The 24,034-nt window shown below is 40.6% G+C and overlaps 2 protein-coding genes across 2 annotated transcripts; both read left to right on the top strand.

The window, feature by feature from the left end:
- The first annotated feature begins 1,085 nt into the window (after window positions 1-1,085).
- Window positions 1,086-5,531, top strand: LOC120305120 (zinc finger and SCAN domain-containing protein 2-like). Its single transcript, XM_039336537.1, has 2 exons — window positions 1,086-1,302; window positions 2,012-5,531. The coding sequence occupies exon 2, from the start codon at window positions 2,993-2,995 to the stop codon at window positions 4,079-4,081; it is 1,089 nt and encodes a 362-aa protein (XP_039192471.1). The 5' UTR covers window positions 1,086-1,302; window positions 2,012-2,992; the 3' UTR covers window positions 4,082-5,531.
- Window positions 5,532-9,095: 3,564 nt separating this feature from the next.
- Window positions 9,096-12,757, top strand: LOC120305111 (zinc finger protein OZF-like). The gene has a single exon (XM_039336528.1). It carries the CDS (start codon window positions 9,789-9,791, stop codon window positions 11,271-11,273), a length of 1,485 nt encoding a protein of 494 aa, XP_039192462.1. The 5' UTR covers window positions 9,096-9,788; the 3' UTR covers window positions 11,274-12,757.
- The last annotated feature ends 11,277 nt before the right edge of the window (window positions 12,758-24,034 follow it).

Below are 24,034 nucleotides of genomic sequence, written 5' to 3'. Positions count from 1 at the left end.
TAGTATCAATATAAAATGGTTACAAAATAACACCACTACTATCAAGCTTAAATATAGTAAAATCCTAAGCACAATAAAATCCCTTCAATATCATGGTTGATGATACAGTACTGAAACCAGATGAGAGGTCTAGAAGAGACAAAATGGTTGTACCCTGTCTATCCTGAGGCCTCCAAAAGTCCATGAGAGTTGCAACCAATGCCATTTTGGTGATGTGTCCCGGCCTGAACCCAGACCGAGAAGGGCACAAGTCTCTTTCTCCTGCACAGCCCTTTCTCTGGGTGGCAAAGTTAGAGCTGCAGGCAGAAAGCAAGTTGAGTTCCAGGCTGCCAACCTTTCATTGCCCTCTTCAGCTGCACTTAGAAAAGATCTTAATCTGCAGCAATGTCTTGAACTCCTCTGCCAGGAAAACCTGTCATGATTTTCTTATGCACAGCAAACTGCTGTTGAAGGTATGAAGCTGGCCAGGATGCCAACTGTCCAGAAGGGGGGAAATGATTCTTCCAGCCCTCTCCTGAGCTTGGAAAAGAAATATCGGTAGTTTTCAGGTTGTGACAGCAATTCAAGCCCAAATTTCCATTGCTTAGCAGGGATGGGGCACCAGTAGGAAATAGGGTGCTTGTTAGCTAAACATGGAAGTAAAAGAAAATAAAGACAAGGGGTCAAGCTTCAATTTTATAGCTTCGCTAAGTTGAAGAGGCAAGTTTCAGGGAGTTATCCTGCACCCCCAACCCCCAAGATGAAAAACTGGCTGGAACAATCTTCAACAGCCCTCAAGGGAGGTGCACTTTCTCCTTGGCTGTTGTATAAAATTCCGCCCCCCCACCCTTTGATTTAGTTGCAGGAAGAGGGACGATGACTGCCCTCTTGGGAGACCTGAAAGAAAAGGTTTAGGATAGATTGTCCTGGACAAAAGCTATCGATGTGCTCGGTGGGATTCGAACACGACTTGACGGCCCCTAAAGAACCAGGGAATCCATGAAAACGCCTTGCAAACGCTTTAGGGAAGAGATAGGACGAGTGTGATGTTCAACCTTATGTCGCTAGATGGCGATCTACAGAGAAACAACACTCGTACCTGGAAAGCAGAGAATACAGTTCTGTACACAGCAGCCGCATAGCTAGTCCCAACGTCATACGGGAGGGAGAGAGGCTGAGCCGGAACAAATGGAAGCGATAGAGGATTAAACAGGATTCTGGGGAAAGGGCAGAGGAATTTCCTCTCCCGACTCACTTATGGGAGGACGATGGCGTCGGTGGATGCTCTTCCGCTGTTTCGAGGGTCGAAGCGGCTCCTGGCAGGTGAGTGGAGGGTAGATCGGAGGAGAAGCCGGGAGTAAGTCGGACTGTTTCTTTTCCTCCGCGGCGTGGAAGCAGCGAAGGGAGGAGGCTAAAACGTGTCGGCTGCTGCTGCAAATTCTTTCTCCAAATGTTATTACTCTGGTATTGCACGGTTTAAACTGCTTCCTGCTGGGAGATTTGGGAGATTTGAAGAAATCTTTATACGTTGTTCATATTTTTTAACCACCCATCTCCCTCAGCCTTCGCGTAACACGATTCGTTGTGATTTTATTGACAAGTTGTTTTCCTGGCAAGTGAGGAGTTTCATGGGCAAAAGGGATGCTTTAAATCTGGCGTTTGATTTGGGCACCATTTCATTTCATCTGTTAGGATCCCCACCTTTCTAAACGTAGATGAAACAAATTGAGTGAATCCACTTCTGAAACCTTTTGAAGACTGAAATAAAGATCTACATCCATAAATTTATAGGTGTATCTATGTAAACCTAAGTATTTTCAGGTATTTTAATAACAATTTGCAATGATAATTGTGATTTACTCAAGCCAATGGGAATTTCATGATTTGAAATATGAGTGGATATTTGTACTTGGATTTTGCTAATCTTCTATGTGCCTAATGAATCATAATGAATGTTAGAAGTTAAACTAGCATTTTGATGTTTGGTTTTTCATAGTAATACATGGATGGGTTTTTTTTGGTGTTTTCACAGGTTCTGCAGCAATTTTTTAAATGATAATGAAACTAACCCATTAATGTGAATCTTATAGACAAAGAGGATGCCAAGAAGTGCACTCTGGACAACAGACAATGAGAAGCAGCATTAAAATGCAAAACAAACAATCAATCAAAATCTTTTCCATTGCCTCCAGAAAGTGTTAAAACTCTTCTCTTTCCTCAGCTAACAGAGATAAGGGAGAGAATAACAGGAACAGAGTTTTCAGGTAGAAAAAATAGATTATGTGGAACTCAAGGACATATTGCATAAAAAGGTAAAATGATATAATTACCAAATTCAGAAAAAGGGGGAAATAGCTGGACATCAGTGGGAAGGAAAAAGTCCCTTGGATAGCTAAAGGCATTAATGAAAGACTTCGAGGAAGGAAAGAGTGTCTTGAAATCAAAGCACCACCAGATAAGGGATCAGAAATATTTTTGACCTCCTCATCAGAATATCAATGTTCGGCAAAAAAAAAAAAAAAAAAAGCCACAGATTGCCTATTTTGGCAAAAACAGAGATTGCAGATCTCATCTGATTTATGCATAAATCAATCCACCTCATGAAAAGCCACACAAATGCTTGCAGTGCAGCAAAAGCTTTACCCAGAACAGCAGTCCCATGATTCATATAATGACCAATGCAGGAGGAACCGCTCTACCAGTGTTCCCAATGTGGTAAAAGATTTAGCATACAAACCAATCTGGTGAGACACAAGAGTACTCGCACTGGGGAGAAACTCTTTAAATGACCGGTTTGTAGGAAAATTTTCACTTGGAATTCTGGCCTGGTGATACACCAGAGGTTTCACACTGGAGAAAAAACATATGAGTGTATTGTGTGAAAGGTTTCAGTCAGAATTCCAAGCTGGTGATACACCAGAGGGCTCAAACAGGAATAAAACCATATGAGTGTCCGGATTGTGAGAAAACATTCAGTCACAAATCCCACCTGGTGAAACATCAGACAACGCTCATGGAAGAGAAACCATATGAGTTTTCAGATTGTCAGAATTCCAAACTGGTGAGACAAGAGAGGGCTCACATGGGAGAGAACCCATATGAGTGTCTGGATTGTGGGAAAAGTTTCAGTCAGAATTCCAAGCTGGTGAGACACCAGAGGACTCACACGGGAGAGAAACCATATGAGTGTCAAGATTGTGTGAAAAGTTTCAATTGGAATTGGGATCTTGTGGTACACCAGAGGATTCACACAGGAGAGAAACCATATAAGTGTTCTGATTGTGGGAAAAGTTTCAGTCACAATTCCACCCTGGTGATACATAAGAGGACTCACACGGGAGAAAAGCCATATGAATGTCCGGATTGTGGGAAAAGTTTCAGTCAGAATTACAACCTGGTGATACACCAGAGGAATCACACGGGAGAGAAACCATATAAGTGTTCTGATTGCGGGAAAGGTTTCCATCGGAATCCTGACTTGGTGATACACAAGAGGAGACACACAGGAGAAAAACCATATGAGTGTCCGGATTGTGGGAAAAGTTTCAGTCACAATTCCACCCTGGTGATACACAAGAAGACTCACACGGGAGAAAAACCATATGAATGTCCAGATTGTGGGAAAAGTTTCAGTCACAATTCCAACCTCGTGATACACCAGAGGAATCACACGGGAGAGAAACTGCATGAGTGTCCAGATTGTGGGAAAAGTTTCAATTGGAATTCTGAACTTGTGGTACACCAGAGGATTCACACAGGAGAGAAGCCATATAAGTGTCCTGATTGTGGGAAAGACTTCCATCGAAATTCTGACTTGGTGATACACAAGAGGACACACACAGGTGAAAAACCATATGAGTGTCCAGATTGTGGAAAAAGTTTCAGTCACAATTCCAATCTGGTGATACATGTGAGAACTCACACAGGGGAAAAACCGTATGAGTGTCCGGATTGTGGAAAAAGTTTCAGTCACAATTCCAGCCTGGTGAAACACATGAGAACTCACACAGGGGAAAAACCGTATGAGTGTCCAGATTGTGGGAAAGATTTCAGTACTAGATCTAGCCTTACAAAACATGTAAGGTTACACATAGGGGAGTAACCATTCAAATACCCAGATTGCGGACAGTTTTTGACACAAAATTCCTCCCTTATCACAAGAAATTCCACATGAGAAATTAACACATGATCTGTGCAGAGGAATATTGAATTTCATTTCTTGTTTCTTATTGGAAGCTCAGCTGAGAAATAATTTAATTTCTTGCATGATTTTGTTTAGTCAAGCAAAACATGAGGGAGGAGATCTGGACCTCCTTTGGCCCAGTGTGGTCGTTCCCTTTCATGGTGTCGAGGGGAACCGCTGTGCTGGGCCAAAGAAAGCGAGCTTAGATCTGTATTATGTATGTTTGCCATCTTGAGTTATGTCTACATATAATAAATGGGGCGGTTGTACATTTAGTAAGAAAATGTATATGGCAACCCAACTCATGGTGACTCCACATGATTTACAGCAATAAAACCTTAATACAGAAACCAATAAACCCCATATATTGCAAGGCAAAATGCAAAGCCTCCTCATTTAACATGTACTTGGTCTGCAACTACAAGGCATTTCTAGCAAGGTTGATGGTATTTTGATGGTCTGGGAATTTCAAAAAGCTGATTCTTTCTTTTGTCCAAATTAACAGTTAACCAGGCTTCTGGCCTATTATGTTCATGCTCTGTGCTGTTCTTGCTTTAAATTGATAATCTTTCTCCTTTCTCCAAGGAGACAATGACAGATTAGATAGATAGATAGATAGATAGATAGATAGATAGATAGATAGATAGATAGATAGATAGATAGCATATAAATTTGATGAATGAATAGCTCTTCAGTGTCTTGAGCAACTTGCAGATGGGCAGCCTCAGTGGATTCATTCGTTCCTTTTTTCTCTGATTTATTTAAAATATTTATGTAGCCATCCGTGTTATGAAAAATTTTGGCCAGGTCCCAATCTAATTTACTTAAAAACCACCTAGAGTTATTTCTACATATAATAAGCGTGAGGTATTTATCTTTATTGGTTAAGAATATGTATGTCGCACCCCAACTCATAGTGATTCCACACGATTTACAGCAATAAAACCTGAATACAGAAGCCAATAGACCCCATACATGGCAAAACGCAGAGCCCCCATGGTTAACATTTACTTGCCCTATAAATACAGGGCACTTCAACCAAGATTGATGGTCTGTGAGTCCCAAAAAGGTGATTCTTGCTTTTGTTCAATTTAGAACAAAAGGCTTCCTTACTATCCAACCATTGGGAACCCCATATTAATACAACATATCTTATGTGTGGGCAGAATTTGAAAACAACGTTTAATATGGCAGAGTACTTGAGTAAAACTTATCAATGTATCAAATTGTTGTATTTTACTCCCAATTTCATTTTAATTTGTTTTTAGAGGGGTTTTTTTATTAATAATTGATGTTTGGAATGCTGTATTCTGATATGGCCTATGGGCTAATCAATAAAGTATTAAAACCAAATGCATAGAAACAAAAACCTGGTTTCAATTCAAGCTTCTGATGTGCAGGCTCCTCTTCTTATCCCAGTGCTTAGAGGGAAAGCTAGTTCTTTGTTTATGGAAGACCAGGAGCATAAAGGCTCCTGCCTTCTAGCAAGATTTAGACTCGCCAATAATGCAGTCAGGAAGATCATATCTACCTCCTGTCTTAGATGTGTTTCAGCGGCAATGCCAGTGGGCGCTTCTGAATTGTTCCCTGTTTCATTGTTCTATTAATAGGATGGAGCTGGCAACCATTTAGAGTCTCCCCTCCACACAAGCAAGAACTTCACGAACTTTTAGGGCTCAGCACTTGGCTAATCTTTTGAAGCTAAGGTAGGGTCAACCTTCAGTCCTTTGCAGAGGCGGATTTCGAGGAGTTATCTTGCAGCGCGCCAGACGAAAAACTGGCTGGAACAATCTGCACCAGCCCCCAAGCGAAGTCCACTTTCTGATTTGCTGTCGTACGTCATTTTCCCCCCTAAGACACTTTCCTTTGACTTAGATGCAGCAAGAAGGACGATGACGTCCCTCTTGAGAGACCTGAAAGAAGGGGATTAGGATAGATCAAGAGTAGGCAAACTGGGCTCTTTTATGACGCTAGGACTGCAACTCCCAGAATTCCTGAGTCAGTATGGCTCGGCTTGGAAATTTCTCCCTATCCCCTCAGCATGGATGGCTCAGGAATTCTGGGAGTTGAAGTCCACGAGTCAAAAGAGCCCAGGTTGCCTACCCCTGGGATAGAGATCGTCAGGGAAGAAAGCGATCGACGAACTCGTCGGGAGCCGAATACGACTGGATGGCAGATAAGGAAGTATGAAAGCAGTGAAAACAAAGGCTTTAGGGTAGGACGAGCGTGATTTTCACCCTCACGTCACTAGATGGCGCTCTACAAAGAAGCTTCAGTCGTGCCTAGAAAGCAGTGAACAGTGGTAGAGCAGCCGCATCGCTAGTATCGACATCGTACGGGGGGCAGCGAGGCCGAGCTGGAACGAATCGAAACGATAGCGTATTGGATTGCTAGAGAGGATGCGGAGGGGGAGCAGGCGGAGGACAGAGAAACTCCCAATTCCGGCTCGCCCACGGGAGGAGGAGGAGGAGGAGGAGTGGCGTCGGTGAGTGGAGGGCAGGTCGGAGGAGAAGCCGGGAGTAAGTCGGGCTCTTTGGTTTCCTCCACGGCGTGGAAGCAGAGCAAGCAACGAGGCTGAAAGATGTCGGCTGCTGCTGCCTATTCTTTCTCTCCCCAAATGTTATTACCCTTCTGCCCATCACTTCAAACTGCTGCCTGCCATTTTCTGCTGGGAGATTTGGGACATTGGAAACCTCTTTGTTTTTCATATTTTTAACCGCCCGTCTCCCTTGATTCCTTGTGATTTTATTGACAGGTTGTTTTCTTGGCAAGCGAGGAGTTTCACGGGCAAAACGGATGGTTTCAATCTCTCGTAGGATTTGGGCACCCTTTCATCTGTTAGCGTCCCCCGCTTTCAAAATTAGGTCAAAATAATTGAGTGGCTGCACTTTTTTGCAGATTGGAATACAGACAATTCTTTACCTAAACAAATTCTTAGGAGTGTATTTCTGTGTCAATAAGCACCCATATACAGTGCATTCAGAAAGTACTCCGCCCTCCTTCACTTCTGTCAGTTTTGTTATGCTGCAGCCTGATTTGACAGTTGTTGAAATTCCTTTTTTTCCTCATTAATCTATGTACATTCATGATGACAAAGGGAAAACAGAATTTTAGAAGTGTCTGTAAATTTATTAAAAACAAAAACACTGAAATCACATTGGCGTAATTATTCAGACTCTTCACTAAGTACTTCGTTGAAGCACCTTTGGCAGCAATTAGAGTCTCCCATTTTGGGGGGTTATGACCTGAAAAGCTTTGCCAAGACAACACAGGAGTGGCTTAGGGACAACTTTGTGAATCTCCCAGAGTGGCCCAGCCAGAGGCCTGACTTGAACCCTACTGAACATCTCTGGAGGGATCTGGCAGTGTCTGTCCACCAATGATCACCATCCAATCTGACTGAGCCTGAGAAGATTTGCAAGGAAGAATGGCAGAAAATCCCCCAATCCAGATGTACAAAGCTCACGTAACCAAAAAAAGTCAAGGCTGCCAAAGGTGCTTCCACAAAGTACTGAGTGAAGAGTCTGAATACTTACATCGATGTGATATTTCAATTTTTTCTTTTTATTAAATTTAGAAACATTTTTAAAATTCTGTTTTCACTCTATCATTAAGAGTGTAGATTAATGAGCAAAAAGGAATTTCAACAACTGTAGAATCAGGCTGCAGTGTAACAAAATTGATAGAAGTGAAGAGGGTCTGAATACTTTGGATATTTTCTGAATGCACTATGTGTGATTTACTGAAGCCAAACAGAATTTTCTGATTGAGTTGATATTTGGATCTGTTAGTCTTCTGCATATCAAATGAATCATAATGTTGCAGGTTAAACTAGAATTTTGATGTTTGTTTTTTCATAGTAACATATGAGATATTTTTGCACCTTTCATATGTACTGAAGCCATTTTTTAAACAATAATTAAACTAACCCATTAATATGGGTCTTACAGACAAGGAGGATGCCAAGAAGAGCGCTCTGGACAACAGAGAATGAGAAGCAGCATTAAAATGTAAAACAAAGCATCAATCAAAATCTGTTCCACTTCTCCCAGAAAGTGTAGAAGCTCTTCTCCTTCCTTAGCTGATGAGAGACAAGGGAGAGAACAACAAGAACAAAGTTTTCAGCTGGAAAAAAATAGAGTATATGCAACTCAAGAAAGCATTACATGAGAAGTCAAGGAGGATAATTTCCAAATAAAGAAAAAGTGGAAATAACTGGAAGTTAGTGGAAGGAAAAGGTCCCTTGGATAGCCAAAATGGGCAGTTATTAATTAAAGCCTTTGAGGAAGGAATGAGTGGCTTGAATCAATGCAGCCCCACATAAGAATAGAATAGAATAGAATAGAATAAGGAATAGAATTGAGTAGAGTAGAATAGAATAGGAACTTGGAGGTCTTCTAGCCCCCTGCTCAAGCAGGAGAACCTATACCATTTCAGACAAGTGACTGTCTAGATCAGAAATATTTTTAGCCTCCTGAAGAATCCAAGAATATCACTGTTGGGAAAACCCCACAGACTGCCTATTGTCAGAAAAACACAGATTGCAGACCATTGATGAGATGATCTACCCAGAGAAAAGCTATACAAATGTTTGAAGAGCAGCCAAAATTTTACTCAGAACAGCTCCCTCATGACTCATGGAAGGATCCATGCTGGAGATTAGTTCTACCATTGCTCCAATCTGGCAAAAGATTTAGCATGCAAAGCACTCTAGTGAGACACAAGAGAACTGACATTGGGGAGAAACCATATGAGTGTCTGTATTGTGGGAAACATTTTCTGCATAATTCCAAGCTGGTAATACACCAGAGGACTCATACAGGAGAGAAACCATACGAGTGTCCGGATTGTGCGATAAGGTTCAGTCAGAATTCCAACCTGAAGAAGGACTCACACTGGAGAAAAACCATATGAGTGTCCGGATTGTGGGAAAAGTTTCCAACAAAATTCTAAGCTGATGATACACCAGAGGAGTCACACAGGAGACAAACCATATAAATGTCCAGATTGTGGGAAAGGTTTTAACTGGAATTCTGAGTTGGAAGTACACCAGAGGACTCACACAGGAGAAAAACCATATGAGTGCCCGGATTGTGGGAAAGACTTCCATAGAAATTCTGACTAAGTGATACACCAGAGAACTCACACAGGAGAGAAACCGTATGAGTGTCTGCATTGTGGAAAAAGATTCAGTGAGAATTCTAGCCTGGTGGTACATGAGAGAACTCACACAGGAATAAAACCATTCAAGTGTCTGGATTGTTGGAAAAGTTTCAATCATAATTCCTGCCTGGTGAGTCACCAGAGGACTCACACGGGAGAGAAACCATATGAATGTCTGGATTGTGGGAAAAGTTTCAGGCTTAATTCCAAGCTGGTAATACACCAGAGAACTCACAGAGGAGAGAGACTTTATGAATGTCTGCATTGTGGAAAAAGATTCAGTAAGAATTTCAGACTGGTGGTACACAACAGAATTCACACAGGAGAAAAACCATTCAAGTGTTTGGATTGTGGGAAAAGTTTCACTTGTTATTCCTACCTGTTTAGACATCAGAGATGTCATGCAGGAGACAAACCATATGAGTGCCCAGATTGTGGAAAGGATTATTTTTGGAAAAGTGACATGTTGAAACATCAGTCTACTCACATAGAAGAGAAATCATATAAATGTCATGTTTGTGGGAAGTGTTTCGGTCAGAATTCCTACCTGGTGACACACCAGAGGATTCACATGGAAGGGAAAACATATAAGTGTGCAGATTGTGGGGGACATTTCAGAAAGAATTCACAGCTGGTGATACACCAGAGGACTCACACAGGAGAGAAGCCATATGAGTGTCCGGATTGTGGGAAAGATCTCAGTAGTAGGACAAGCCTTATGAATCATGTAAGGTTACACACAGGAGAGAAACCATTCAAGTGTCTGGATTGTGGAAAATGTTTCAGTCATAATTCCTACCTGATGAAACACCAGAGAACTCACACAGGAGAGAAACCATATGAATGTCCGGATTGTGGAAAAGGTTTCAGTCAGAATTCCCACCTGTCTAGTCACCAGAGGACTCACACGGGAGAAAAACCATTCAAGTGTCTGGATTGTGGGAAAAGATTCAGACAGACTTCTACTCTGGTGGTACACCAGAGAACTCACACAGGAGAGAAACTGTATGAGTGTCTGCATTGTGGAAAAAGATTCAATGAGAATTCTAGCCTGGTGGCACATGAGAGAACTTGCACAGGAATAAAACCATTCAAGTGTCTGGACTGTGGGAAAAGTTTCAATTACAATTCCCAGCTGGTGAATCACCAGAGGATTCACACGGGAGAGAAACCATATGAATGTCTGGATTGTGGGAAAAGTTTCAGGCTTAATTCCAAGCTGGTGATACACCAGAGAACTCACACAGGAGAGAGACCGTATGAGTGTCTGCATTGTGGAAAAAGATTCAGTCAGAATTTCAGTCTGGTGATACACAACAGAATTCACACAGGAGAAAAACCATTCAAGTGTCTGGATTGTGGGAAAAGTTTCCGTGAGAATTCCTCCCTGGTGGGTCACCAGAGAACTCACACAGGAGAGAGACCTTATGAGTGTCTGCATTGTGGAAAAAGATTCAGTCAGAATTTCAGTCTGGTGATACACAACAGAATTCACACAGGAGAAAAACCATTCAAGGGTCTGGATTGTGGGAAAAGTTTCCGTGAGAATTCCTCCCTGGTGGGTCACCAGAGAACTCACACAAGAGAGAGAAAGTATGAGTGCCCACAGTGTGGAAAGGATTTCTCTTGGAGAAGTGACATGGTGAAACATCAGTCTACTCACATAGAAGAAAAATCATATAAATGTCCTGATTGTGGGAAATGTTTCAGCCAGAATTCCTACCTGGTAAAACACCAGAGGACTCACATAGGAGAGAAGCCGTATGAGTGTCCGGATTGTGGGAAAGTTCTCAGTAGTAGGTCTAGCCTTATAAATCATGTAAGGTTACACACAGGAGAGAAACCATTCAAATGCCCAGATTGTGGAAAATGTTTCACAAATTATTCTACCCTTTTCACACACAAGAAATCACACAGGGAAAATTTGATGTATGTAGAGGAATGTTGAATTTCATTTCTCTAATTGGAAGCCCAGCTGAGAAACTAAACTTTTAATTTCTTGCCATATTCATTTTAGTCAAATGTGTTTTAGTATCAAACATGAGGGAGAAGATCTGAGCTTCCTTTCTCTGGCCCAGTGTGGTCCTTCCCTTCCACACAGTCAAGGGGAACTGCTGTGCTGGGACAGTGAAAGCCAGCTTGCATCTGTATTAAGTGTGTTTGCCGCCTTGAGCTATTTCTACACATAAATATATTATTTGTTTAGAAAATGTATATGCCAACCCAGCTCCTGGTGAGTGGGTGGCTTGCAGTAATAAAACCGTAATACAGAAACTGATAAGTTGCATATGTTGCAAAATGGCAACGTTCAAAGCCTCCACCTTTGCCCTCAAATACAGCGCACCTCTAGCAAGCTTGATGGCATTTGGATGGTCATGGAATCCCAAAACGGTAATTCTTGCTTTTGTTGAAATTAAAAATTAACCAGGCCACCTGGCTCTATTATGGCCCTCCTTATGCCATTCTTGTTCAAAAGTGGTCATCTTTCTCCTTGCAAAGAGTTAAATTGGAGAGGTTAACCACAGGATTAGATCTTCCTTGCTTTACTGAAGACTAGGAGATAATGACAGGTGCCCTGTTTGCTCAGTGGTCAGAATGCAGTATTGCTGGCTGACTCTGCCCACAGCCTGGAATTCGATCCTGAGGGGGCCTGTGGAAGTTAACTCAGCCCTCCATCTTTCTGGGATCGGTAAAATGAGAACCCAGATTTTTGGGAGAATATGCTGACACTGTAAGCTGAGAGTGCTATAAAGCACAGTGGGGTGATGTATTAATTCCAAGTGCAATTGCTACAATTAAAAAAAAAAGCTTTAAATGTGATGACCAGCATCTTCAGTTGCACCTGTAAAGAAAGAAACTTGCAGCAACTCGCACCACAATAATATGATATGGGCAACCTAGAGGCCCTCATTACTTTGTGCGTTGGGACATTCTGGACCAGTTAGAATTTCCGGGTGGTCCAGGGCAGTGATCCAAACTGGAGGTGACCAAGGCATGATTGAGCCCTGTGCAAGGCCTCCCTGGTCTAGGAAAGGACACAGTTGGAGCACCAGATAAATCTCTGCAAAGCCCCTCCCCCACCTGTGATCTTCTCAAGCAGGAGCCATGAGACCCCAAGTTGTGCACCAGCTCAGTTGACAAAGGAGATCACATGACCCCAGGACACTGAAACTCACAAATATGAGTCAATTGCCAAGCGTCATAATTTGGTCACGTGACAAGGGGGATGCTGCAATGGTTGTAAGTGTGAAAAATGATCATATGTCACTTTTTTAGCACTGTTCTAATTTCAAATTTTCACTATATGAAATGTTATAAATCCAGGGCTACCTGTACATAATGGGGTATCATAGGATGGATGTCCTCCCCTAGTGGTTTCATGTAGATCAGTGGTTCTCAACCTTTTTAATGCCGCGACCCCCAACCGGTCGTAAGTCGAGGACTACTCAACCGGTCATAAGTCGAGGACTACTCAACTGGTGCAGCACCGTTTGCAGAATGGGACTTTTGGCGGGCTCAGCAGGGCAGAGACAGCCTGGACAATTCCTATTGGCTTTTGAAAGCCAATAGGATTAGACTCTATTCAAGAGAGTCTAATTCTATTGGCTTTCAAAAGCCAATAGAATAAAAGGGAGTAGCACAGCTAAAGAAAAGGGGGGGAAAATGGCAGACTGTGTTGTTTGGCGACCCCCGTGAAATGGTCGTTCGACCCCAAATGGGGTCCCGACCCACAGGTTGAGAACCACTGGCTTAGAGGGATGAAGGCACAGAAAAGATTTCTTCCACTCTTTATACCCTTTCAGAACAAAGAGACTCAAGTCCCCAGCAATCTCCTCCATATTTAGCACAAAACATTTGCTTTTATGTAAATAATTTCCCAATATAAGGCTCCTACAGAGCTGCTTGCACATGAACAAAATTATATATAAAATGATTACCAAATATCACTACTAGTATCAATATAAAATGGTTACAAAATAACACTACTACTATCAGCCTTAAGCATAGTAAAATCATAAGCACAATAAAATCCCTTCAATATCATGGTCGATGATACAGTATTGAAAGCTGATGAGAGGTCTAGCAGAGACATAATGGTTGCACCCCGTCTATCCTGAGGCCTCCTAAAGTCCATGAGAGTTGCAACCAATGCTGTTTTGATGATGTGTCCCAGCCTGAACCCAGACTGAGAAGGGCCCAGGTGTCTTTCTCCTGCACAGCCGTTTCTGCGGGTGGCAAAGTCAGAGCTGCAGGCAGAGGGTGAGTTGAAGTTCCAGGCTGCCAGCCTTTCATTCCCTTCTTCAGCTGCACTTAGAAAAGGTCTTAATCTGCAGCAATGCCTTGAAATCCTCTGCCAGGACAACCTGTCATGATTTTCTTATGCACAGCAAATGCCATCGTACGTTCAAATGGTCACTAAATGAAGTGTTGTAAACCGAGGATTACCTGCACGTCATAGGATACCGTAGGAGGGATGGCCTCCCCTAGCAGTTTCATATAGATGTTAAACCGCGTTGCTTAGTGAGAGCAATCCTGGCAGTTCCGGTTGCTATTACAACTCCAGGTCCCCATGGGTCATTAAGTGAGGACCTCATGTGATTGTGATTTGGGAAGCCTCAGGCCAGCAGGTCAGCAAGTGAGAGTCATGGGCAAGTGGGTGGTCTCCAGGCCTGCTGCTTTCTGGGGCTGGGAGAGGAATTAAGAGCCAACTACTGAAGCTCCGGATCAGCTTTCTAAAAGCCACTGTAGCTCCCTCCAAATGTTTTGCCCAAACTGCCTGGGAATATTCAATGCCGGAATCAAAACTCCTCTGGAAATTGGGAAGGCTGCTCGGAGGAATTCCGCCCTCTAGTGAGATTTAGGCCCTGCAAGAATGCAGATGGAAAAATAGTATCTCTTCCCTAGATGTGTTTGGGTGGGTGCTTCAAGGTTTTGTCCCGTATTTCATTTTTCTGTTAATGGGATGAAGCTGGCAAGTGTTTAAGGCTGCACGTACAAACAAGACCTTTATCAACCTTTATGATGCAGCACCTGGTTAATCTTGTGAAGCTGAAGTAGGGTCAAGCTTCACTCTTCAAACTGCCTTCAGTTGCAAAGGTAGTTTTGGAGAGTTATCTTGCACCCCCAAGACAAAGAACTGGCTGGAAGAATCTCACACTGATCCCCAAGGGAAGTGCTCTTCCTGGTTGCCTGATGGCCCATTGTGTTCCCCCCCGCCATGGATGCTTTTCCTCGGTTTAGTTTCTGCAAAAGGAGCTCCTGGCTCAGTTGTAATGATGATGAGGGCGTCCCTGCGAGACCTCAAAGGACAGACTAGGGCTAGATCGTCCTGGAGAAAAGTGATGGACATGGTGGCTAAGAATGGAAAACGGCTCTTAATTTTAAAAAATCCTAGAAACATCAGATAGAGACAGAATTATCGTATTTTCAGCCCTGTGTCACCAGATGGAGCCCTAAAAGAACACCAGGGCCTCAAAATCCATCAGTCTGATGGCAGCATTGCAATTTCCAATTGAATCAATCAGAATAGAGCTGGAAGGGACCTTGGAGGTCTTCTAGTCCAGCCTCCTGCTCAAGCAAGAGATCCTATACCATTTCAGACAAGTGGCTGTCCGGTTTCTTCCTAAAAACCTCCATGGATGGAGCACCGACTTCTGAAGGCAAAACTGTTCCATGGGTTGATTGTCCTCACTGTTAGGAAGTTTCTCCTTAATTCCAGGTTGCTTCTCTCCTTGATTGGTTTCCATCCATTGTTTCTCGTCTTGCCCTCAGGTGCTTTGGAAAACAAATTGACCCCCCTCGTCTCTGTGGCAGCCCCTCAAGGACTGGAATACTGTTGTCATGTTCCCCCCCCCCCCCAGTCCTTATCTTCTAGACTGGCCAAACCCAAATCCTGCAACTGTTCTTCATATGTTTCTGAAGCTGAATAAAGCATCACTCTTTTTAAGCTTCCCTCAGTTGCAAAGGTAGTTTGGCGAATTAGCATCAGGTGGATGATGAGTTTAGGATAGGTCAGAGGAGAAGCTGGGAGCAAGTCAGGCTATTTGCTTCCCTCCACGGTGTAAAAGCAGAGAATCGACTAGGCTGAAAGTTGTCAGCTATTTATCTTTCCCCATATTTTATTGCACTGGTGCTGCAGTCCTTAAAACTGATGCCCACCATTCTCTGCTGGTTGGAAGATTTAAAAAGTTTCCTTCAGGTGAAGATTGATTCCTTGGGATTTTATGGCCATGTTGTTTTCTTTGCAACAATATGCGACTGGTCTCTTTTGGGACTTTACTTTCTTTTATTTCCATGTTTAATCTAACCAGCACGGTATTTGCTATTGAAACCCCATCAGTATATTAACCAGGTTCAACTGTGGTTAACCCAGTAATTTATATATAAAAAAATAACTATTGAGGATGTTAGAAATTCTGTTTTATTACATTGAAATGGTAGCAGAGGATTATCATACAGCCATACAGATTGGTAGCAGAGGATCCTTGGTGAGGTTCAGTTGTATATAGGCAGTCCTCGCTTACCATTTGTTCCCTGAGCCTTCAGTACTGTAAAAGAACACATAAACCTGTTCCACATATTTGTGGCCATCGTGGTACTTATTCAGTGACGGCGCTTCCTTTGGTGCAGGAAAAGGAGTTGCACCAATTTGGGTGCTGTCAACTGGTGCACATTTATGATCTCATTTTTGTGACCTTCCCAGCCAGCTTCTCACAAGGGGATGGTGGCAAGAAGTTGCCAGTCACAGTCATCTGAAAGTGCCTTTAACAACCCACAGTGATGAGCTTAACCATGGCAGAGGAGCAGATGTAAATTAGCACTGTCATGTTACATGATACTTAATGATCGGGTTTCTTAGTGACACCGATGCCACTCCCAAATGTGGTCAGTACTTTAATGGGGATGTCATCAGAGAAGCTGTGGACATTACTTTCTGCCTTTATTTGCAGCTGAGGAGGTCCATGGGCAAAACTGTTGGTTCAAATCCTGCAGAGGCTTTAGGCATCATTTCTGTTAGCCCCCACATCTCCAAGATTAGTGCAGAGAGTTGGACTGTAACAATTTTGGGACATTATTCAGGCTAAAGTACACATGGGTTCTCTCTCTATATATATACATTTGTAGGTGTGTGCATTTGTTGTTCTCTAATCTAGATGCATATATCTGCATCTGCATAATCTTATCCCCAACACTTCCAGGTATACAGAGGCTATAGAACATCTACACGCCCCTTGTAAAATGCCAGGAAAAATAAAGTGAAACCAAGACAAATCACTTAGGAATTTTTTCCACCTTTCATATAACGTATGAGCTGTACAACTCAACTGAAATTCAAACTGAAAACTTTATGGGAAAGAAATGACTATAAAAATCTTCCAATTACATGGTTTTCGTAAAGATGTGCACCCTTAAACTGATACTTTCTTGAGGTACTTTTTGATTTTATCACAGCATGCAGGGCAGGACTCTTTAGACCAGCTTTTGCAAACTGGTTTCCTCCAAGTATTTTGCTCAAGCTGCTTGGGAATAATGAGGCTGAAAGGTAACAAAGCTGGGAATTGGGAAGGCTGCTCTGAGCAATTCTGCCACTTAGCAAGATTTAGACTCCCCGATAATACAGACATAATACAGGTCATATCTGCCTCCTGTGTTGGATGTGGTTCAGAGGCAATGCCAATGGACGCTTCTGGGTTGCTCCCATGTTTCATTATTCTATTCTAATAGGACAGTGGTTCTCAACCATTTCACGGGGGTCGCCAAACAACGCAGTCCGCCATTTTTTTCCCTTTTCCTTAGCTGTGCTACTCCCTTTTATTTTATTGGCTTTTGAAAGCCAATAGAATAGACTCTCTTGAATAGAGTCAAATTCAATTGGCTTTCAAAAGCCAATAGGAATTGTCCAGGCTGTCTCTGCCCTGCTGAGCCCGCCAAAAGTCCCATTCTGCAAATGGTGCTGCACCAGTTGAGTAGTCCTCGACTTACGACCGGTTGAGTAGTCCTCGACTTACGACCAGTTGGGGGTCGCGGCATTAAGAAGGTTGAGAACCACTGTAATAGGATGAAGCCTTAGTAAGACCACACCTAGAGTACTACACCCAGTTTTGGTCACCACACTATAAAAAAGATGTTGAGACTTTAGAAAAAGTCCAAAGAAGAGCAACAAAAGTGATTAGGGGACTGGAGGCCAAAACATATGAAGAGCAGTTACAGGAACTGGGCATGTCTAGTCTAGTAAAGAATGGATCAAGGGAGACATGATAGCAGTGTTCCAATAATTGAGGAGCTGTCCCAGAAAAGCTCCTGAAGGCCAGACAAGGAATAACAGATGGGAATGATCAAGAAGAGATTCAACCTGGAAATAAGGAGAAACTTTCTGACAGTGAGAACAATCAAACAATGGAACTATGGGGATTGTACAACTATGGGGATTGTTATTAGCCTAATGACCGCCATTTTTGCTTCTGTACACTGTGCTTGCGTTAGGGACGCCATTTTGTGAAGGCAGGACGATCACATACACAGACCCAGAGACAGGGGAAAGAGTGGGAAAGTAATGAAAGATGATTGGTTAACATTCTGTGTGCCAATAAGTTAAGGTGACCAACCGTCCTCCTTTAGGGAGGACAGTCCTCCTTTTTTTTTTTTTAATTAAAAATTTTTAAGTTTTACAAAAGGAAAAAAATTCCCTTCCCCAAACCCTCCCAACCCTCCCCTACCCTCCCACAACCTTCCCAGAGCTGAATACAGGCTTAATTAAAAAAATTTAAGAAAAATCTTAAGATACATATTAACCATAAGCAAATCTAAATACATTCATTAAACAAATTGTAAGATAGTTAACAGCAATATATATAAAAAGAAATACAAGAAGAAAGAAAGAAACAGAAAAAGAAAAAATCCAATAAGAAAAGAAAAATTAAAAATTTTTTAAAAAGTCTATGAAGTATCTTAAATTTTAAATATGAATTATTCAAAAACTAAATAATATTTTTTATATCCAACTTATATTGTATAAAATCTATCAATTTTTTCCATACCAGGAGGTACTTCTCCTGCGATTGATCTTTCAAGAAAGCCGAAATCTTTGCCATTTCCGCCAAATAAGAAACTTTAAGAAACCACTCTTGCAAAGTAGGCAAAGATTCCTTCTTCCAACATTGCCCTACTAACAACCTAGCGGCTGTGATTAAATTTAACATCAATATAGTCTCTTTATTATCACAATCAGAAACAATACCTAACCAAAACAATTGTGGGGTAAATTTTATCCTTCTTCTAAAAATTCTTTGAATATTCCACCATATCTTAATCCAAAAAGCTTTTATATTTTTACATGACCACCAGATATGATAATAAGTAGCATCCAAACATCCACATCTCCAACATTTAGGCTGTAAGTCAGGATACATACGAGACATTTTTTGTGGATCAAGGTGCCATCTATAAAACATTTTATAAAAATTTCCCTTAAATTTTGGGCTTGTGTAAATTTAACATTCCTCACCCAAATAATCTCCCAAGTATCTAATAGAACCGGTTCATCAAAATTTTGTGCCCAGGAGGACAGTCCTCCTTTTGTAAGTTCTGTCCTCCCTCGAAAAGTGTCCTCCTACATGTCCTCCTTTTCAATATTTGAAGACTAATATGCAGGGCTTTTTTTTTTCCTCATAGAACACTCAGAACAGCGTTCTGGCACCTTTTTTGATGTTTTTTTTTCAACTTTTGCATGAGCTGTGCTACTCCCCCTATTGGCTTTTGAAAGCCAATAGGAATTGCTGCTGAGCACACCAAAACACCCGGCCAGCAAACTTTGCACATGTAAGTTTTTTTTATGGTTTTTTTTTCAACTTTTGCATGAGCTGTGCTACTCCCCCTATTGGCTTTTGAAAGCCAATAGGAATTGCTGCTTAGCGCAATTTTATTTACAATATTTTTTCTTCAATTTATTTGTGTCCTCCTTTTCATTGTAAAAAAGTTGGTCACCTTAAATAAGTGTCACCTTGTGATTGCTTGTTACTTGTATATAAATATGTTGGTAGAAATTCTAGCCCACTGAATAACACCAAACAGCAAGTTGAAATTAGACAGAGATTTATTGGCTACAACGGTTTGCAAAGCGTGGTGGACTCCAAATGAATATTTGAGCCACACCTGGTCACAGCGAAAACACACATTATATACATTCTATCCCGATGCCTTGGCCCCTCCTCTGAGGTTACAATCTTATCAGGATCGCCTAAACAAAATACATTATCCCTGCCCCTTACTATTTTGCTTCACCTATTTCCTTATATGTACTTTATCATGAAATCCTATAGCTCAGTGTGGAAATCCTATAGCCTATGTGCAGAACTCTTTCAAGGTACGTGTACATGTAGAAATTGTGTAGAAATCTTGCAGTCTACTTGTAGAAATTTTGTGTAGAAATCTTTCTGTCTGCGTGTAGAAATTTTACAGAGTACGTGTCACTTAACTTTATTTTTTATTCTAAAATTTTATTCCTAACAGATCCACCCTTTTTCTTTTCATACTTAATAAAATTTTAGAATCTTTTTAAATTCATTTCAATTTCTTCTTTGTGTTTATTCTCTATTATGTCTGCGTTGTCGTTGATTTCCTTAAAGGCTAACAGTGCCTGTATCTTTTCCTCCTGTTTGATGCCATCCGTTATACTTATTACAGTTGTATGGACTAAATTTTTAATCATAGGAATTAGGCAGGGCAAACACATTAGTCCTAATAATATTATGCCCACCATGAATAATGCTTCTTTCCAATTGCAAAAGATTCCTCCCAAAAATCCCCCTTCATCTAAAAGACCAGTCCAAGTCTGGACTGGAACATGTACAAGTTGTCTCATTTCAGTGGTTAATTGCTTCACTTCTGCACCTGTTTCATCTATTTGTAAGCAAAAATTCGTTAAATTAAACTTCCCACATACCCCTCCTTCCTTAGCTAATATATCTTTTCTTTCTTTATAGTGATATAAGTTAATGGATCTGTTCCTGTTCCGTCTATCCCAAATCCATAACTTACTATATCAGAATGGTTCTTAGTGATTTCCAACTCCATCGTATTAGTTCCATATATTCTTTTAAATTTGGTAATCCATTACATCCTGGATAACCTCCTCCAGTGTAATCACACACACAACTCCACCCTGAACATTTAATAGATCCCCCACAAAGTAACCATTGATTGGGGTTTCCATTTGCAAAGTTCAAATTAGTGGAACATATATTTATGATTTTGTTTATATGCTATGATCCAACTAGAGTCTCCACACTTTGTGGCGAGATAAGATAAACTTAATACTGTGCATGCATCAAATTGTATCAAAGCCTTTTCTGTCCCTTTTTCTAATATTTTAGTAGAATTAACGTGTATTAATCTTTCTTCACCTTCAGGTCTCTGTCTCACTCCTACTTTAGCTAAACCCACATATATACTGAAATTCAAATATGTTGGCATCGATGGATCATAGCATTGTATCTCTTTTTGTCTCTTCCCTTACAAACTGAATATTGTGTTTTATTTAATTGACATATAGATTGAAATATACACCCCTTTGGTGGCATTGGTAATGCAGGCTTCACATCCTTCTGCTTCTGTTGCTCTTCTATATCCCTCCCTAGAGAGGGAGAGATATACAGCCAGGGACAAATATTCACATTTTATATTAATTTATATTAATTATATTTTATATTAATCTTCTTCTAAACTGTGATATTTTATAAAGGCTTCTCGTTGTTCTTCCTGGATTAATTGGATTGAAGGAATATCTTTTAGAGTATATCTTACCACTCCAGTCAATGTCTCAGTATATTCCTCAAAAGGTTTCAATTTCTTTTCAATGAGTACTATATCGTATGGTCCAAAATGTTCTTCACATCCAGTACATCTTACACAGTCAATACAATGGAAACAACAACAATCAACATGGCATTTACAGTCACAGTACCAACACATTTAAACAGGAATTTTACACAGTATCAATTTAAACGAGTCGTCACCCAGAACACAGGCCCACTGTCCTTTTGGTTCAGCTACTCGTCCCTTCACTCGTGTATAATGAGCCCACCCTTTTTCTTTCATCCGAACTGCAGTTTCAGAGGTCAGCAACACATGGAATGGTTCTTCCCACTTAGGTTGCAATTTCTCCTCCTTCCACATTCGGATCAGGATCCACTGTCCCACCTCAAACTTGTGGACAGGAAATTCCCAAGGGGGTGTTTGGATCAGCAAGCCTTGTTTCCTGCAATGATCAAGATACTGCGACAGTTTATGCACATAATGTCTTATTACTTTATCCCTTGTTACTAAAGAGTCCATGGAAATGTTTCCAGGCATAAATGACACACCATACAACTCATAAGGAGACAATCCTAAATCTTTCTGTGGTTGTGTTCTTATTCGCAACAATACTAAAGGTAAACATTTTATCCAAGTCATTTGAGTTTCATATTGTGGAATTTCCCACTTGAGGTAATTTAAAATCAACTTGAATACATTGAAATAGCCTCACCATTAGATGTTATAGAACATTATATATATTTGTCTACATATCATACTTATTGTATAACCAACCATATATTAACCATAGAAAAGTATCAATTATCCCTCCCCTAGCCATTCCTTTGTCCGTATGTATTTACAAACAGATTACTTAGTAAAGAGCCAACAAAGGAGCGCTCACGAAACTCTGCTTGAGTTTGTTTGCATACAAATCTTTATTCAAAACAACATAGCTCATTTATAATCCCCAAAAAATTTTTTCCTCAACTCCTTCATTTTAAACAAGGGTTGAATTATAATTCCTTCAATTCTCTTAGGTATTATTATTTATTTATTTTTTATCAGTGTGTCCTGCACAGAGATAAAAACATAAAAAAACAAATAAAACAACAACAAAAAGCAACTCCACAAAATAAATAAATAAACAAGCTTAATAAAATATTCTGAGTTACTGAAATAGTTTTGTATCAAACTCTAGTATCAACTCTTTGGTTTTAATATAATTTTTGTCAAATTCCAATTTAATCAGATTCCATTCAGATGGAAACAAATTTCCATTAAATAGGTTAAATCATTTATAAATCTAAACGAATCAATTCAAAGTCATTTCTATTGGTTAATGGTTATATAGGTGTATTCCAGTTCTTCTCATATTTCATTTATTTTAAAAAAAATAACCTTATTTCTTACTGCAAGAATGGGTATTAAATTTCACATCCAGCTCACCTTCCTCAAACCAGAATTCTAAGCAGAAAAAAAAAGTTAAAAAGATCAGACCCCCCTTTTCTTTTCTGTCTTTCTTGCTCTTAAAGCAACACAGCCAGCTGGGGGTGGGGGGGAAAGAGACAGGAAAAGAAGAAGAAATTATGCAACAATTTCACCACTAACAAAATAGTTTTCTCTTCACATGCATTTTCCATTTCACTTTTACAGTAACAACAAAAAAAATCTTCAGTTTACTGTTTCTTTCACAGTCTGGGATGGGGGAGAAACACACACACACACACACACACACACACACACACACACACAGGATCAGCATAGCCACACATTCACTTCCATTCAAACTGCTTGTATAAACACTTTCACATACAGATATTTCATTTCATACTTTCTCCTGGCAAACAAATAACTATTATTATAATTTTAAGGAACTGTTCAAAAGTCAATGAGCTCCTTTCCTTTCCCAATTTCCTTTGCTCTTAGAGCTTGCCTATTAACTTTCTTGCAAAATGAGACATCCGGCCGTTATGGTTTCACAACAGTGAAAACTCTCCTGTAGCCATACCTTTCAGAAACACGTCTTCTAAAACCCTCATGGAGTGTTTGGATTACTTCACGTGTTATGACTTTATTCAACACCTGCTATTCATCAGGTAATATCCATTTTCCTTCTGTATTCTTTTCCTTTTGTTTTATTACTTGGTTTAGAACCATCATTTTATTCTGTTGCCTAAATTTCTCTACATATACCTTTGCACATATACCTTTTGTGCTACCTTTAATAAGTCATCTATACTTTTCCCTGTCCATCCCTCCAACTTTTGTAATTTCTTACTTATATCTGGCCAGGATTTTACCACAAATTGTATTTTTACCAGAAGAGTATTTGCTGGGTCATCTAGATCAGTTCCAGAATACTTCCTCATTCCGTCTTTCAGTCTTTGGAGGAATGTAGCTGGAGATTCTTCTTTTTCTTGTTCTATCATTAAAGCTTTACTCATGTTCTGTGCTTTTGGGACAGCTTCTTTTATTCCTCTTATTAATAATTCATATCTTCCATGTTTTGTCTATCTGCAGCATTATTATTATCCCAATTTGGTCTTACTACAGGAAACTTTACATCTGCCAAAATTGCCCCCTGTGCTTGGGGATTATGTTCCCTAGTCCAGACCAAATGAGCTGCTCTTTGAATTAACTGTCTCTCTTCTGCTGTAAATAACGTGCTCTGTATCACTCCTAATTCATCCCATGTGTATATGTTTGCTCCTAACAACAGATCCAGTTGCTCTGCTACCCCTATTGGATCTTCTATCATGCTTTTCATTTCTTTCTTGAAGGCACGTAATTCAGATGCCTTTAAAGGCTCATGTACAAAACTGATACGAGCCTGTCCTTGGCCATCTACTCCATTGGGTACTTCCCTTAAAGGAAAAGCCTGTAGTGGTTTATCCTTAAAGGGAAAATTCTTTA

This window comes from Crotalus tigris, unplaced genomic scaffold (genome assembly GCF_016545835.1).
Source record: "Crotalus tigris isolate CLP2741 ecotype Arizona unplaced genomic scaffold, ASM1654583v1 scf7180000017666.379230911805:20528666, whole genome shotgun sequence".
NCBI lineage: Eukaryota > Metazoa > Chordata > Lepidosauria > Squamata > Viperidae > Crotalus > Crotalus tigris.
Note: the sequence above shows the minus strand (reverse complement) of the source record. Positions and strands in the feature narration are given on the sequence as shown.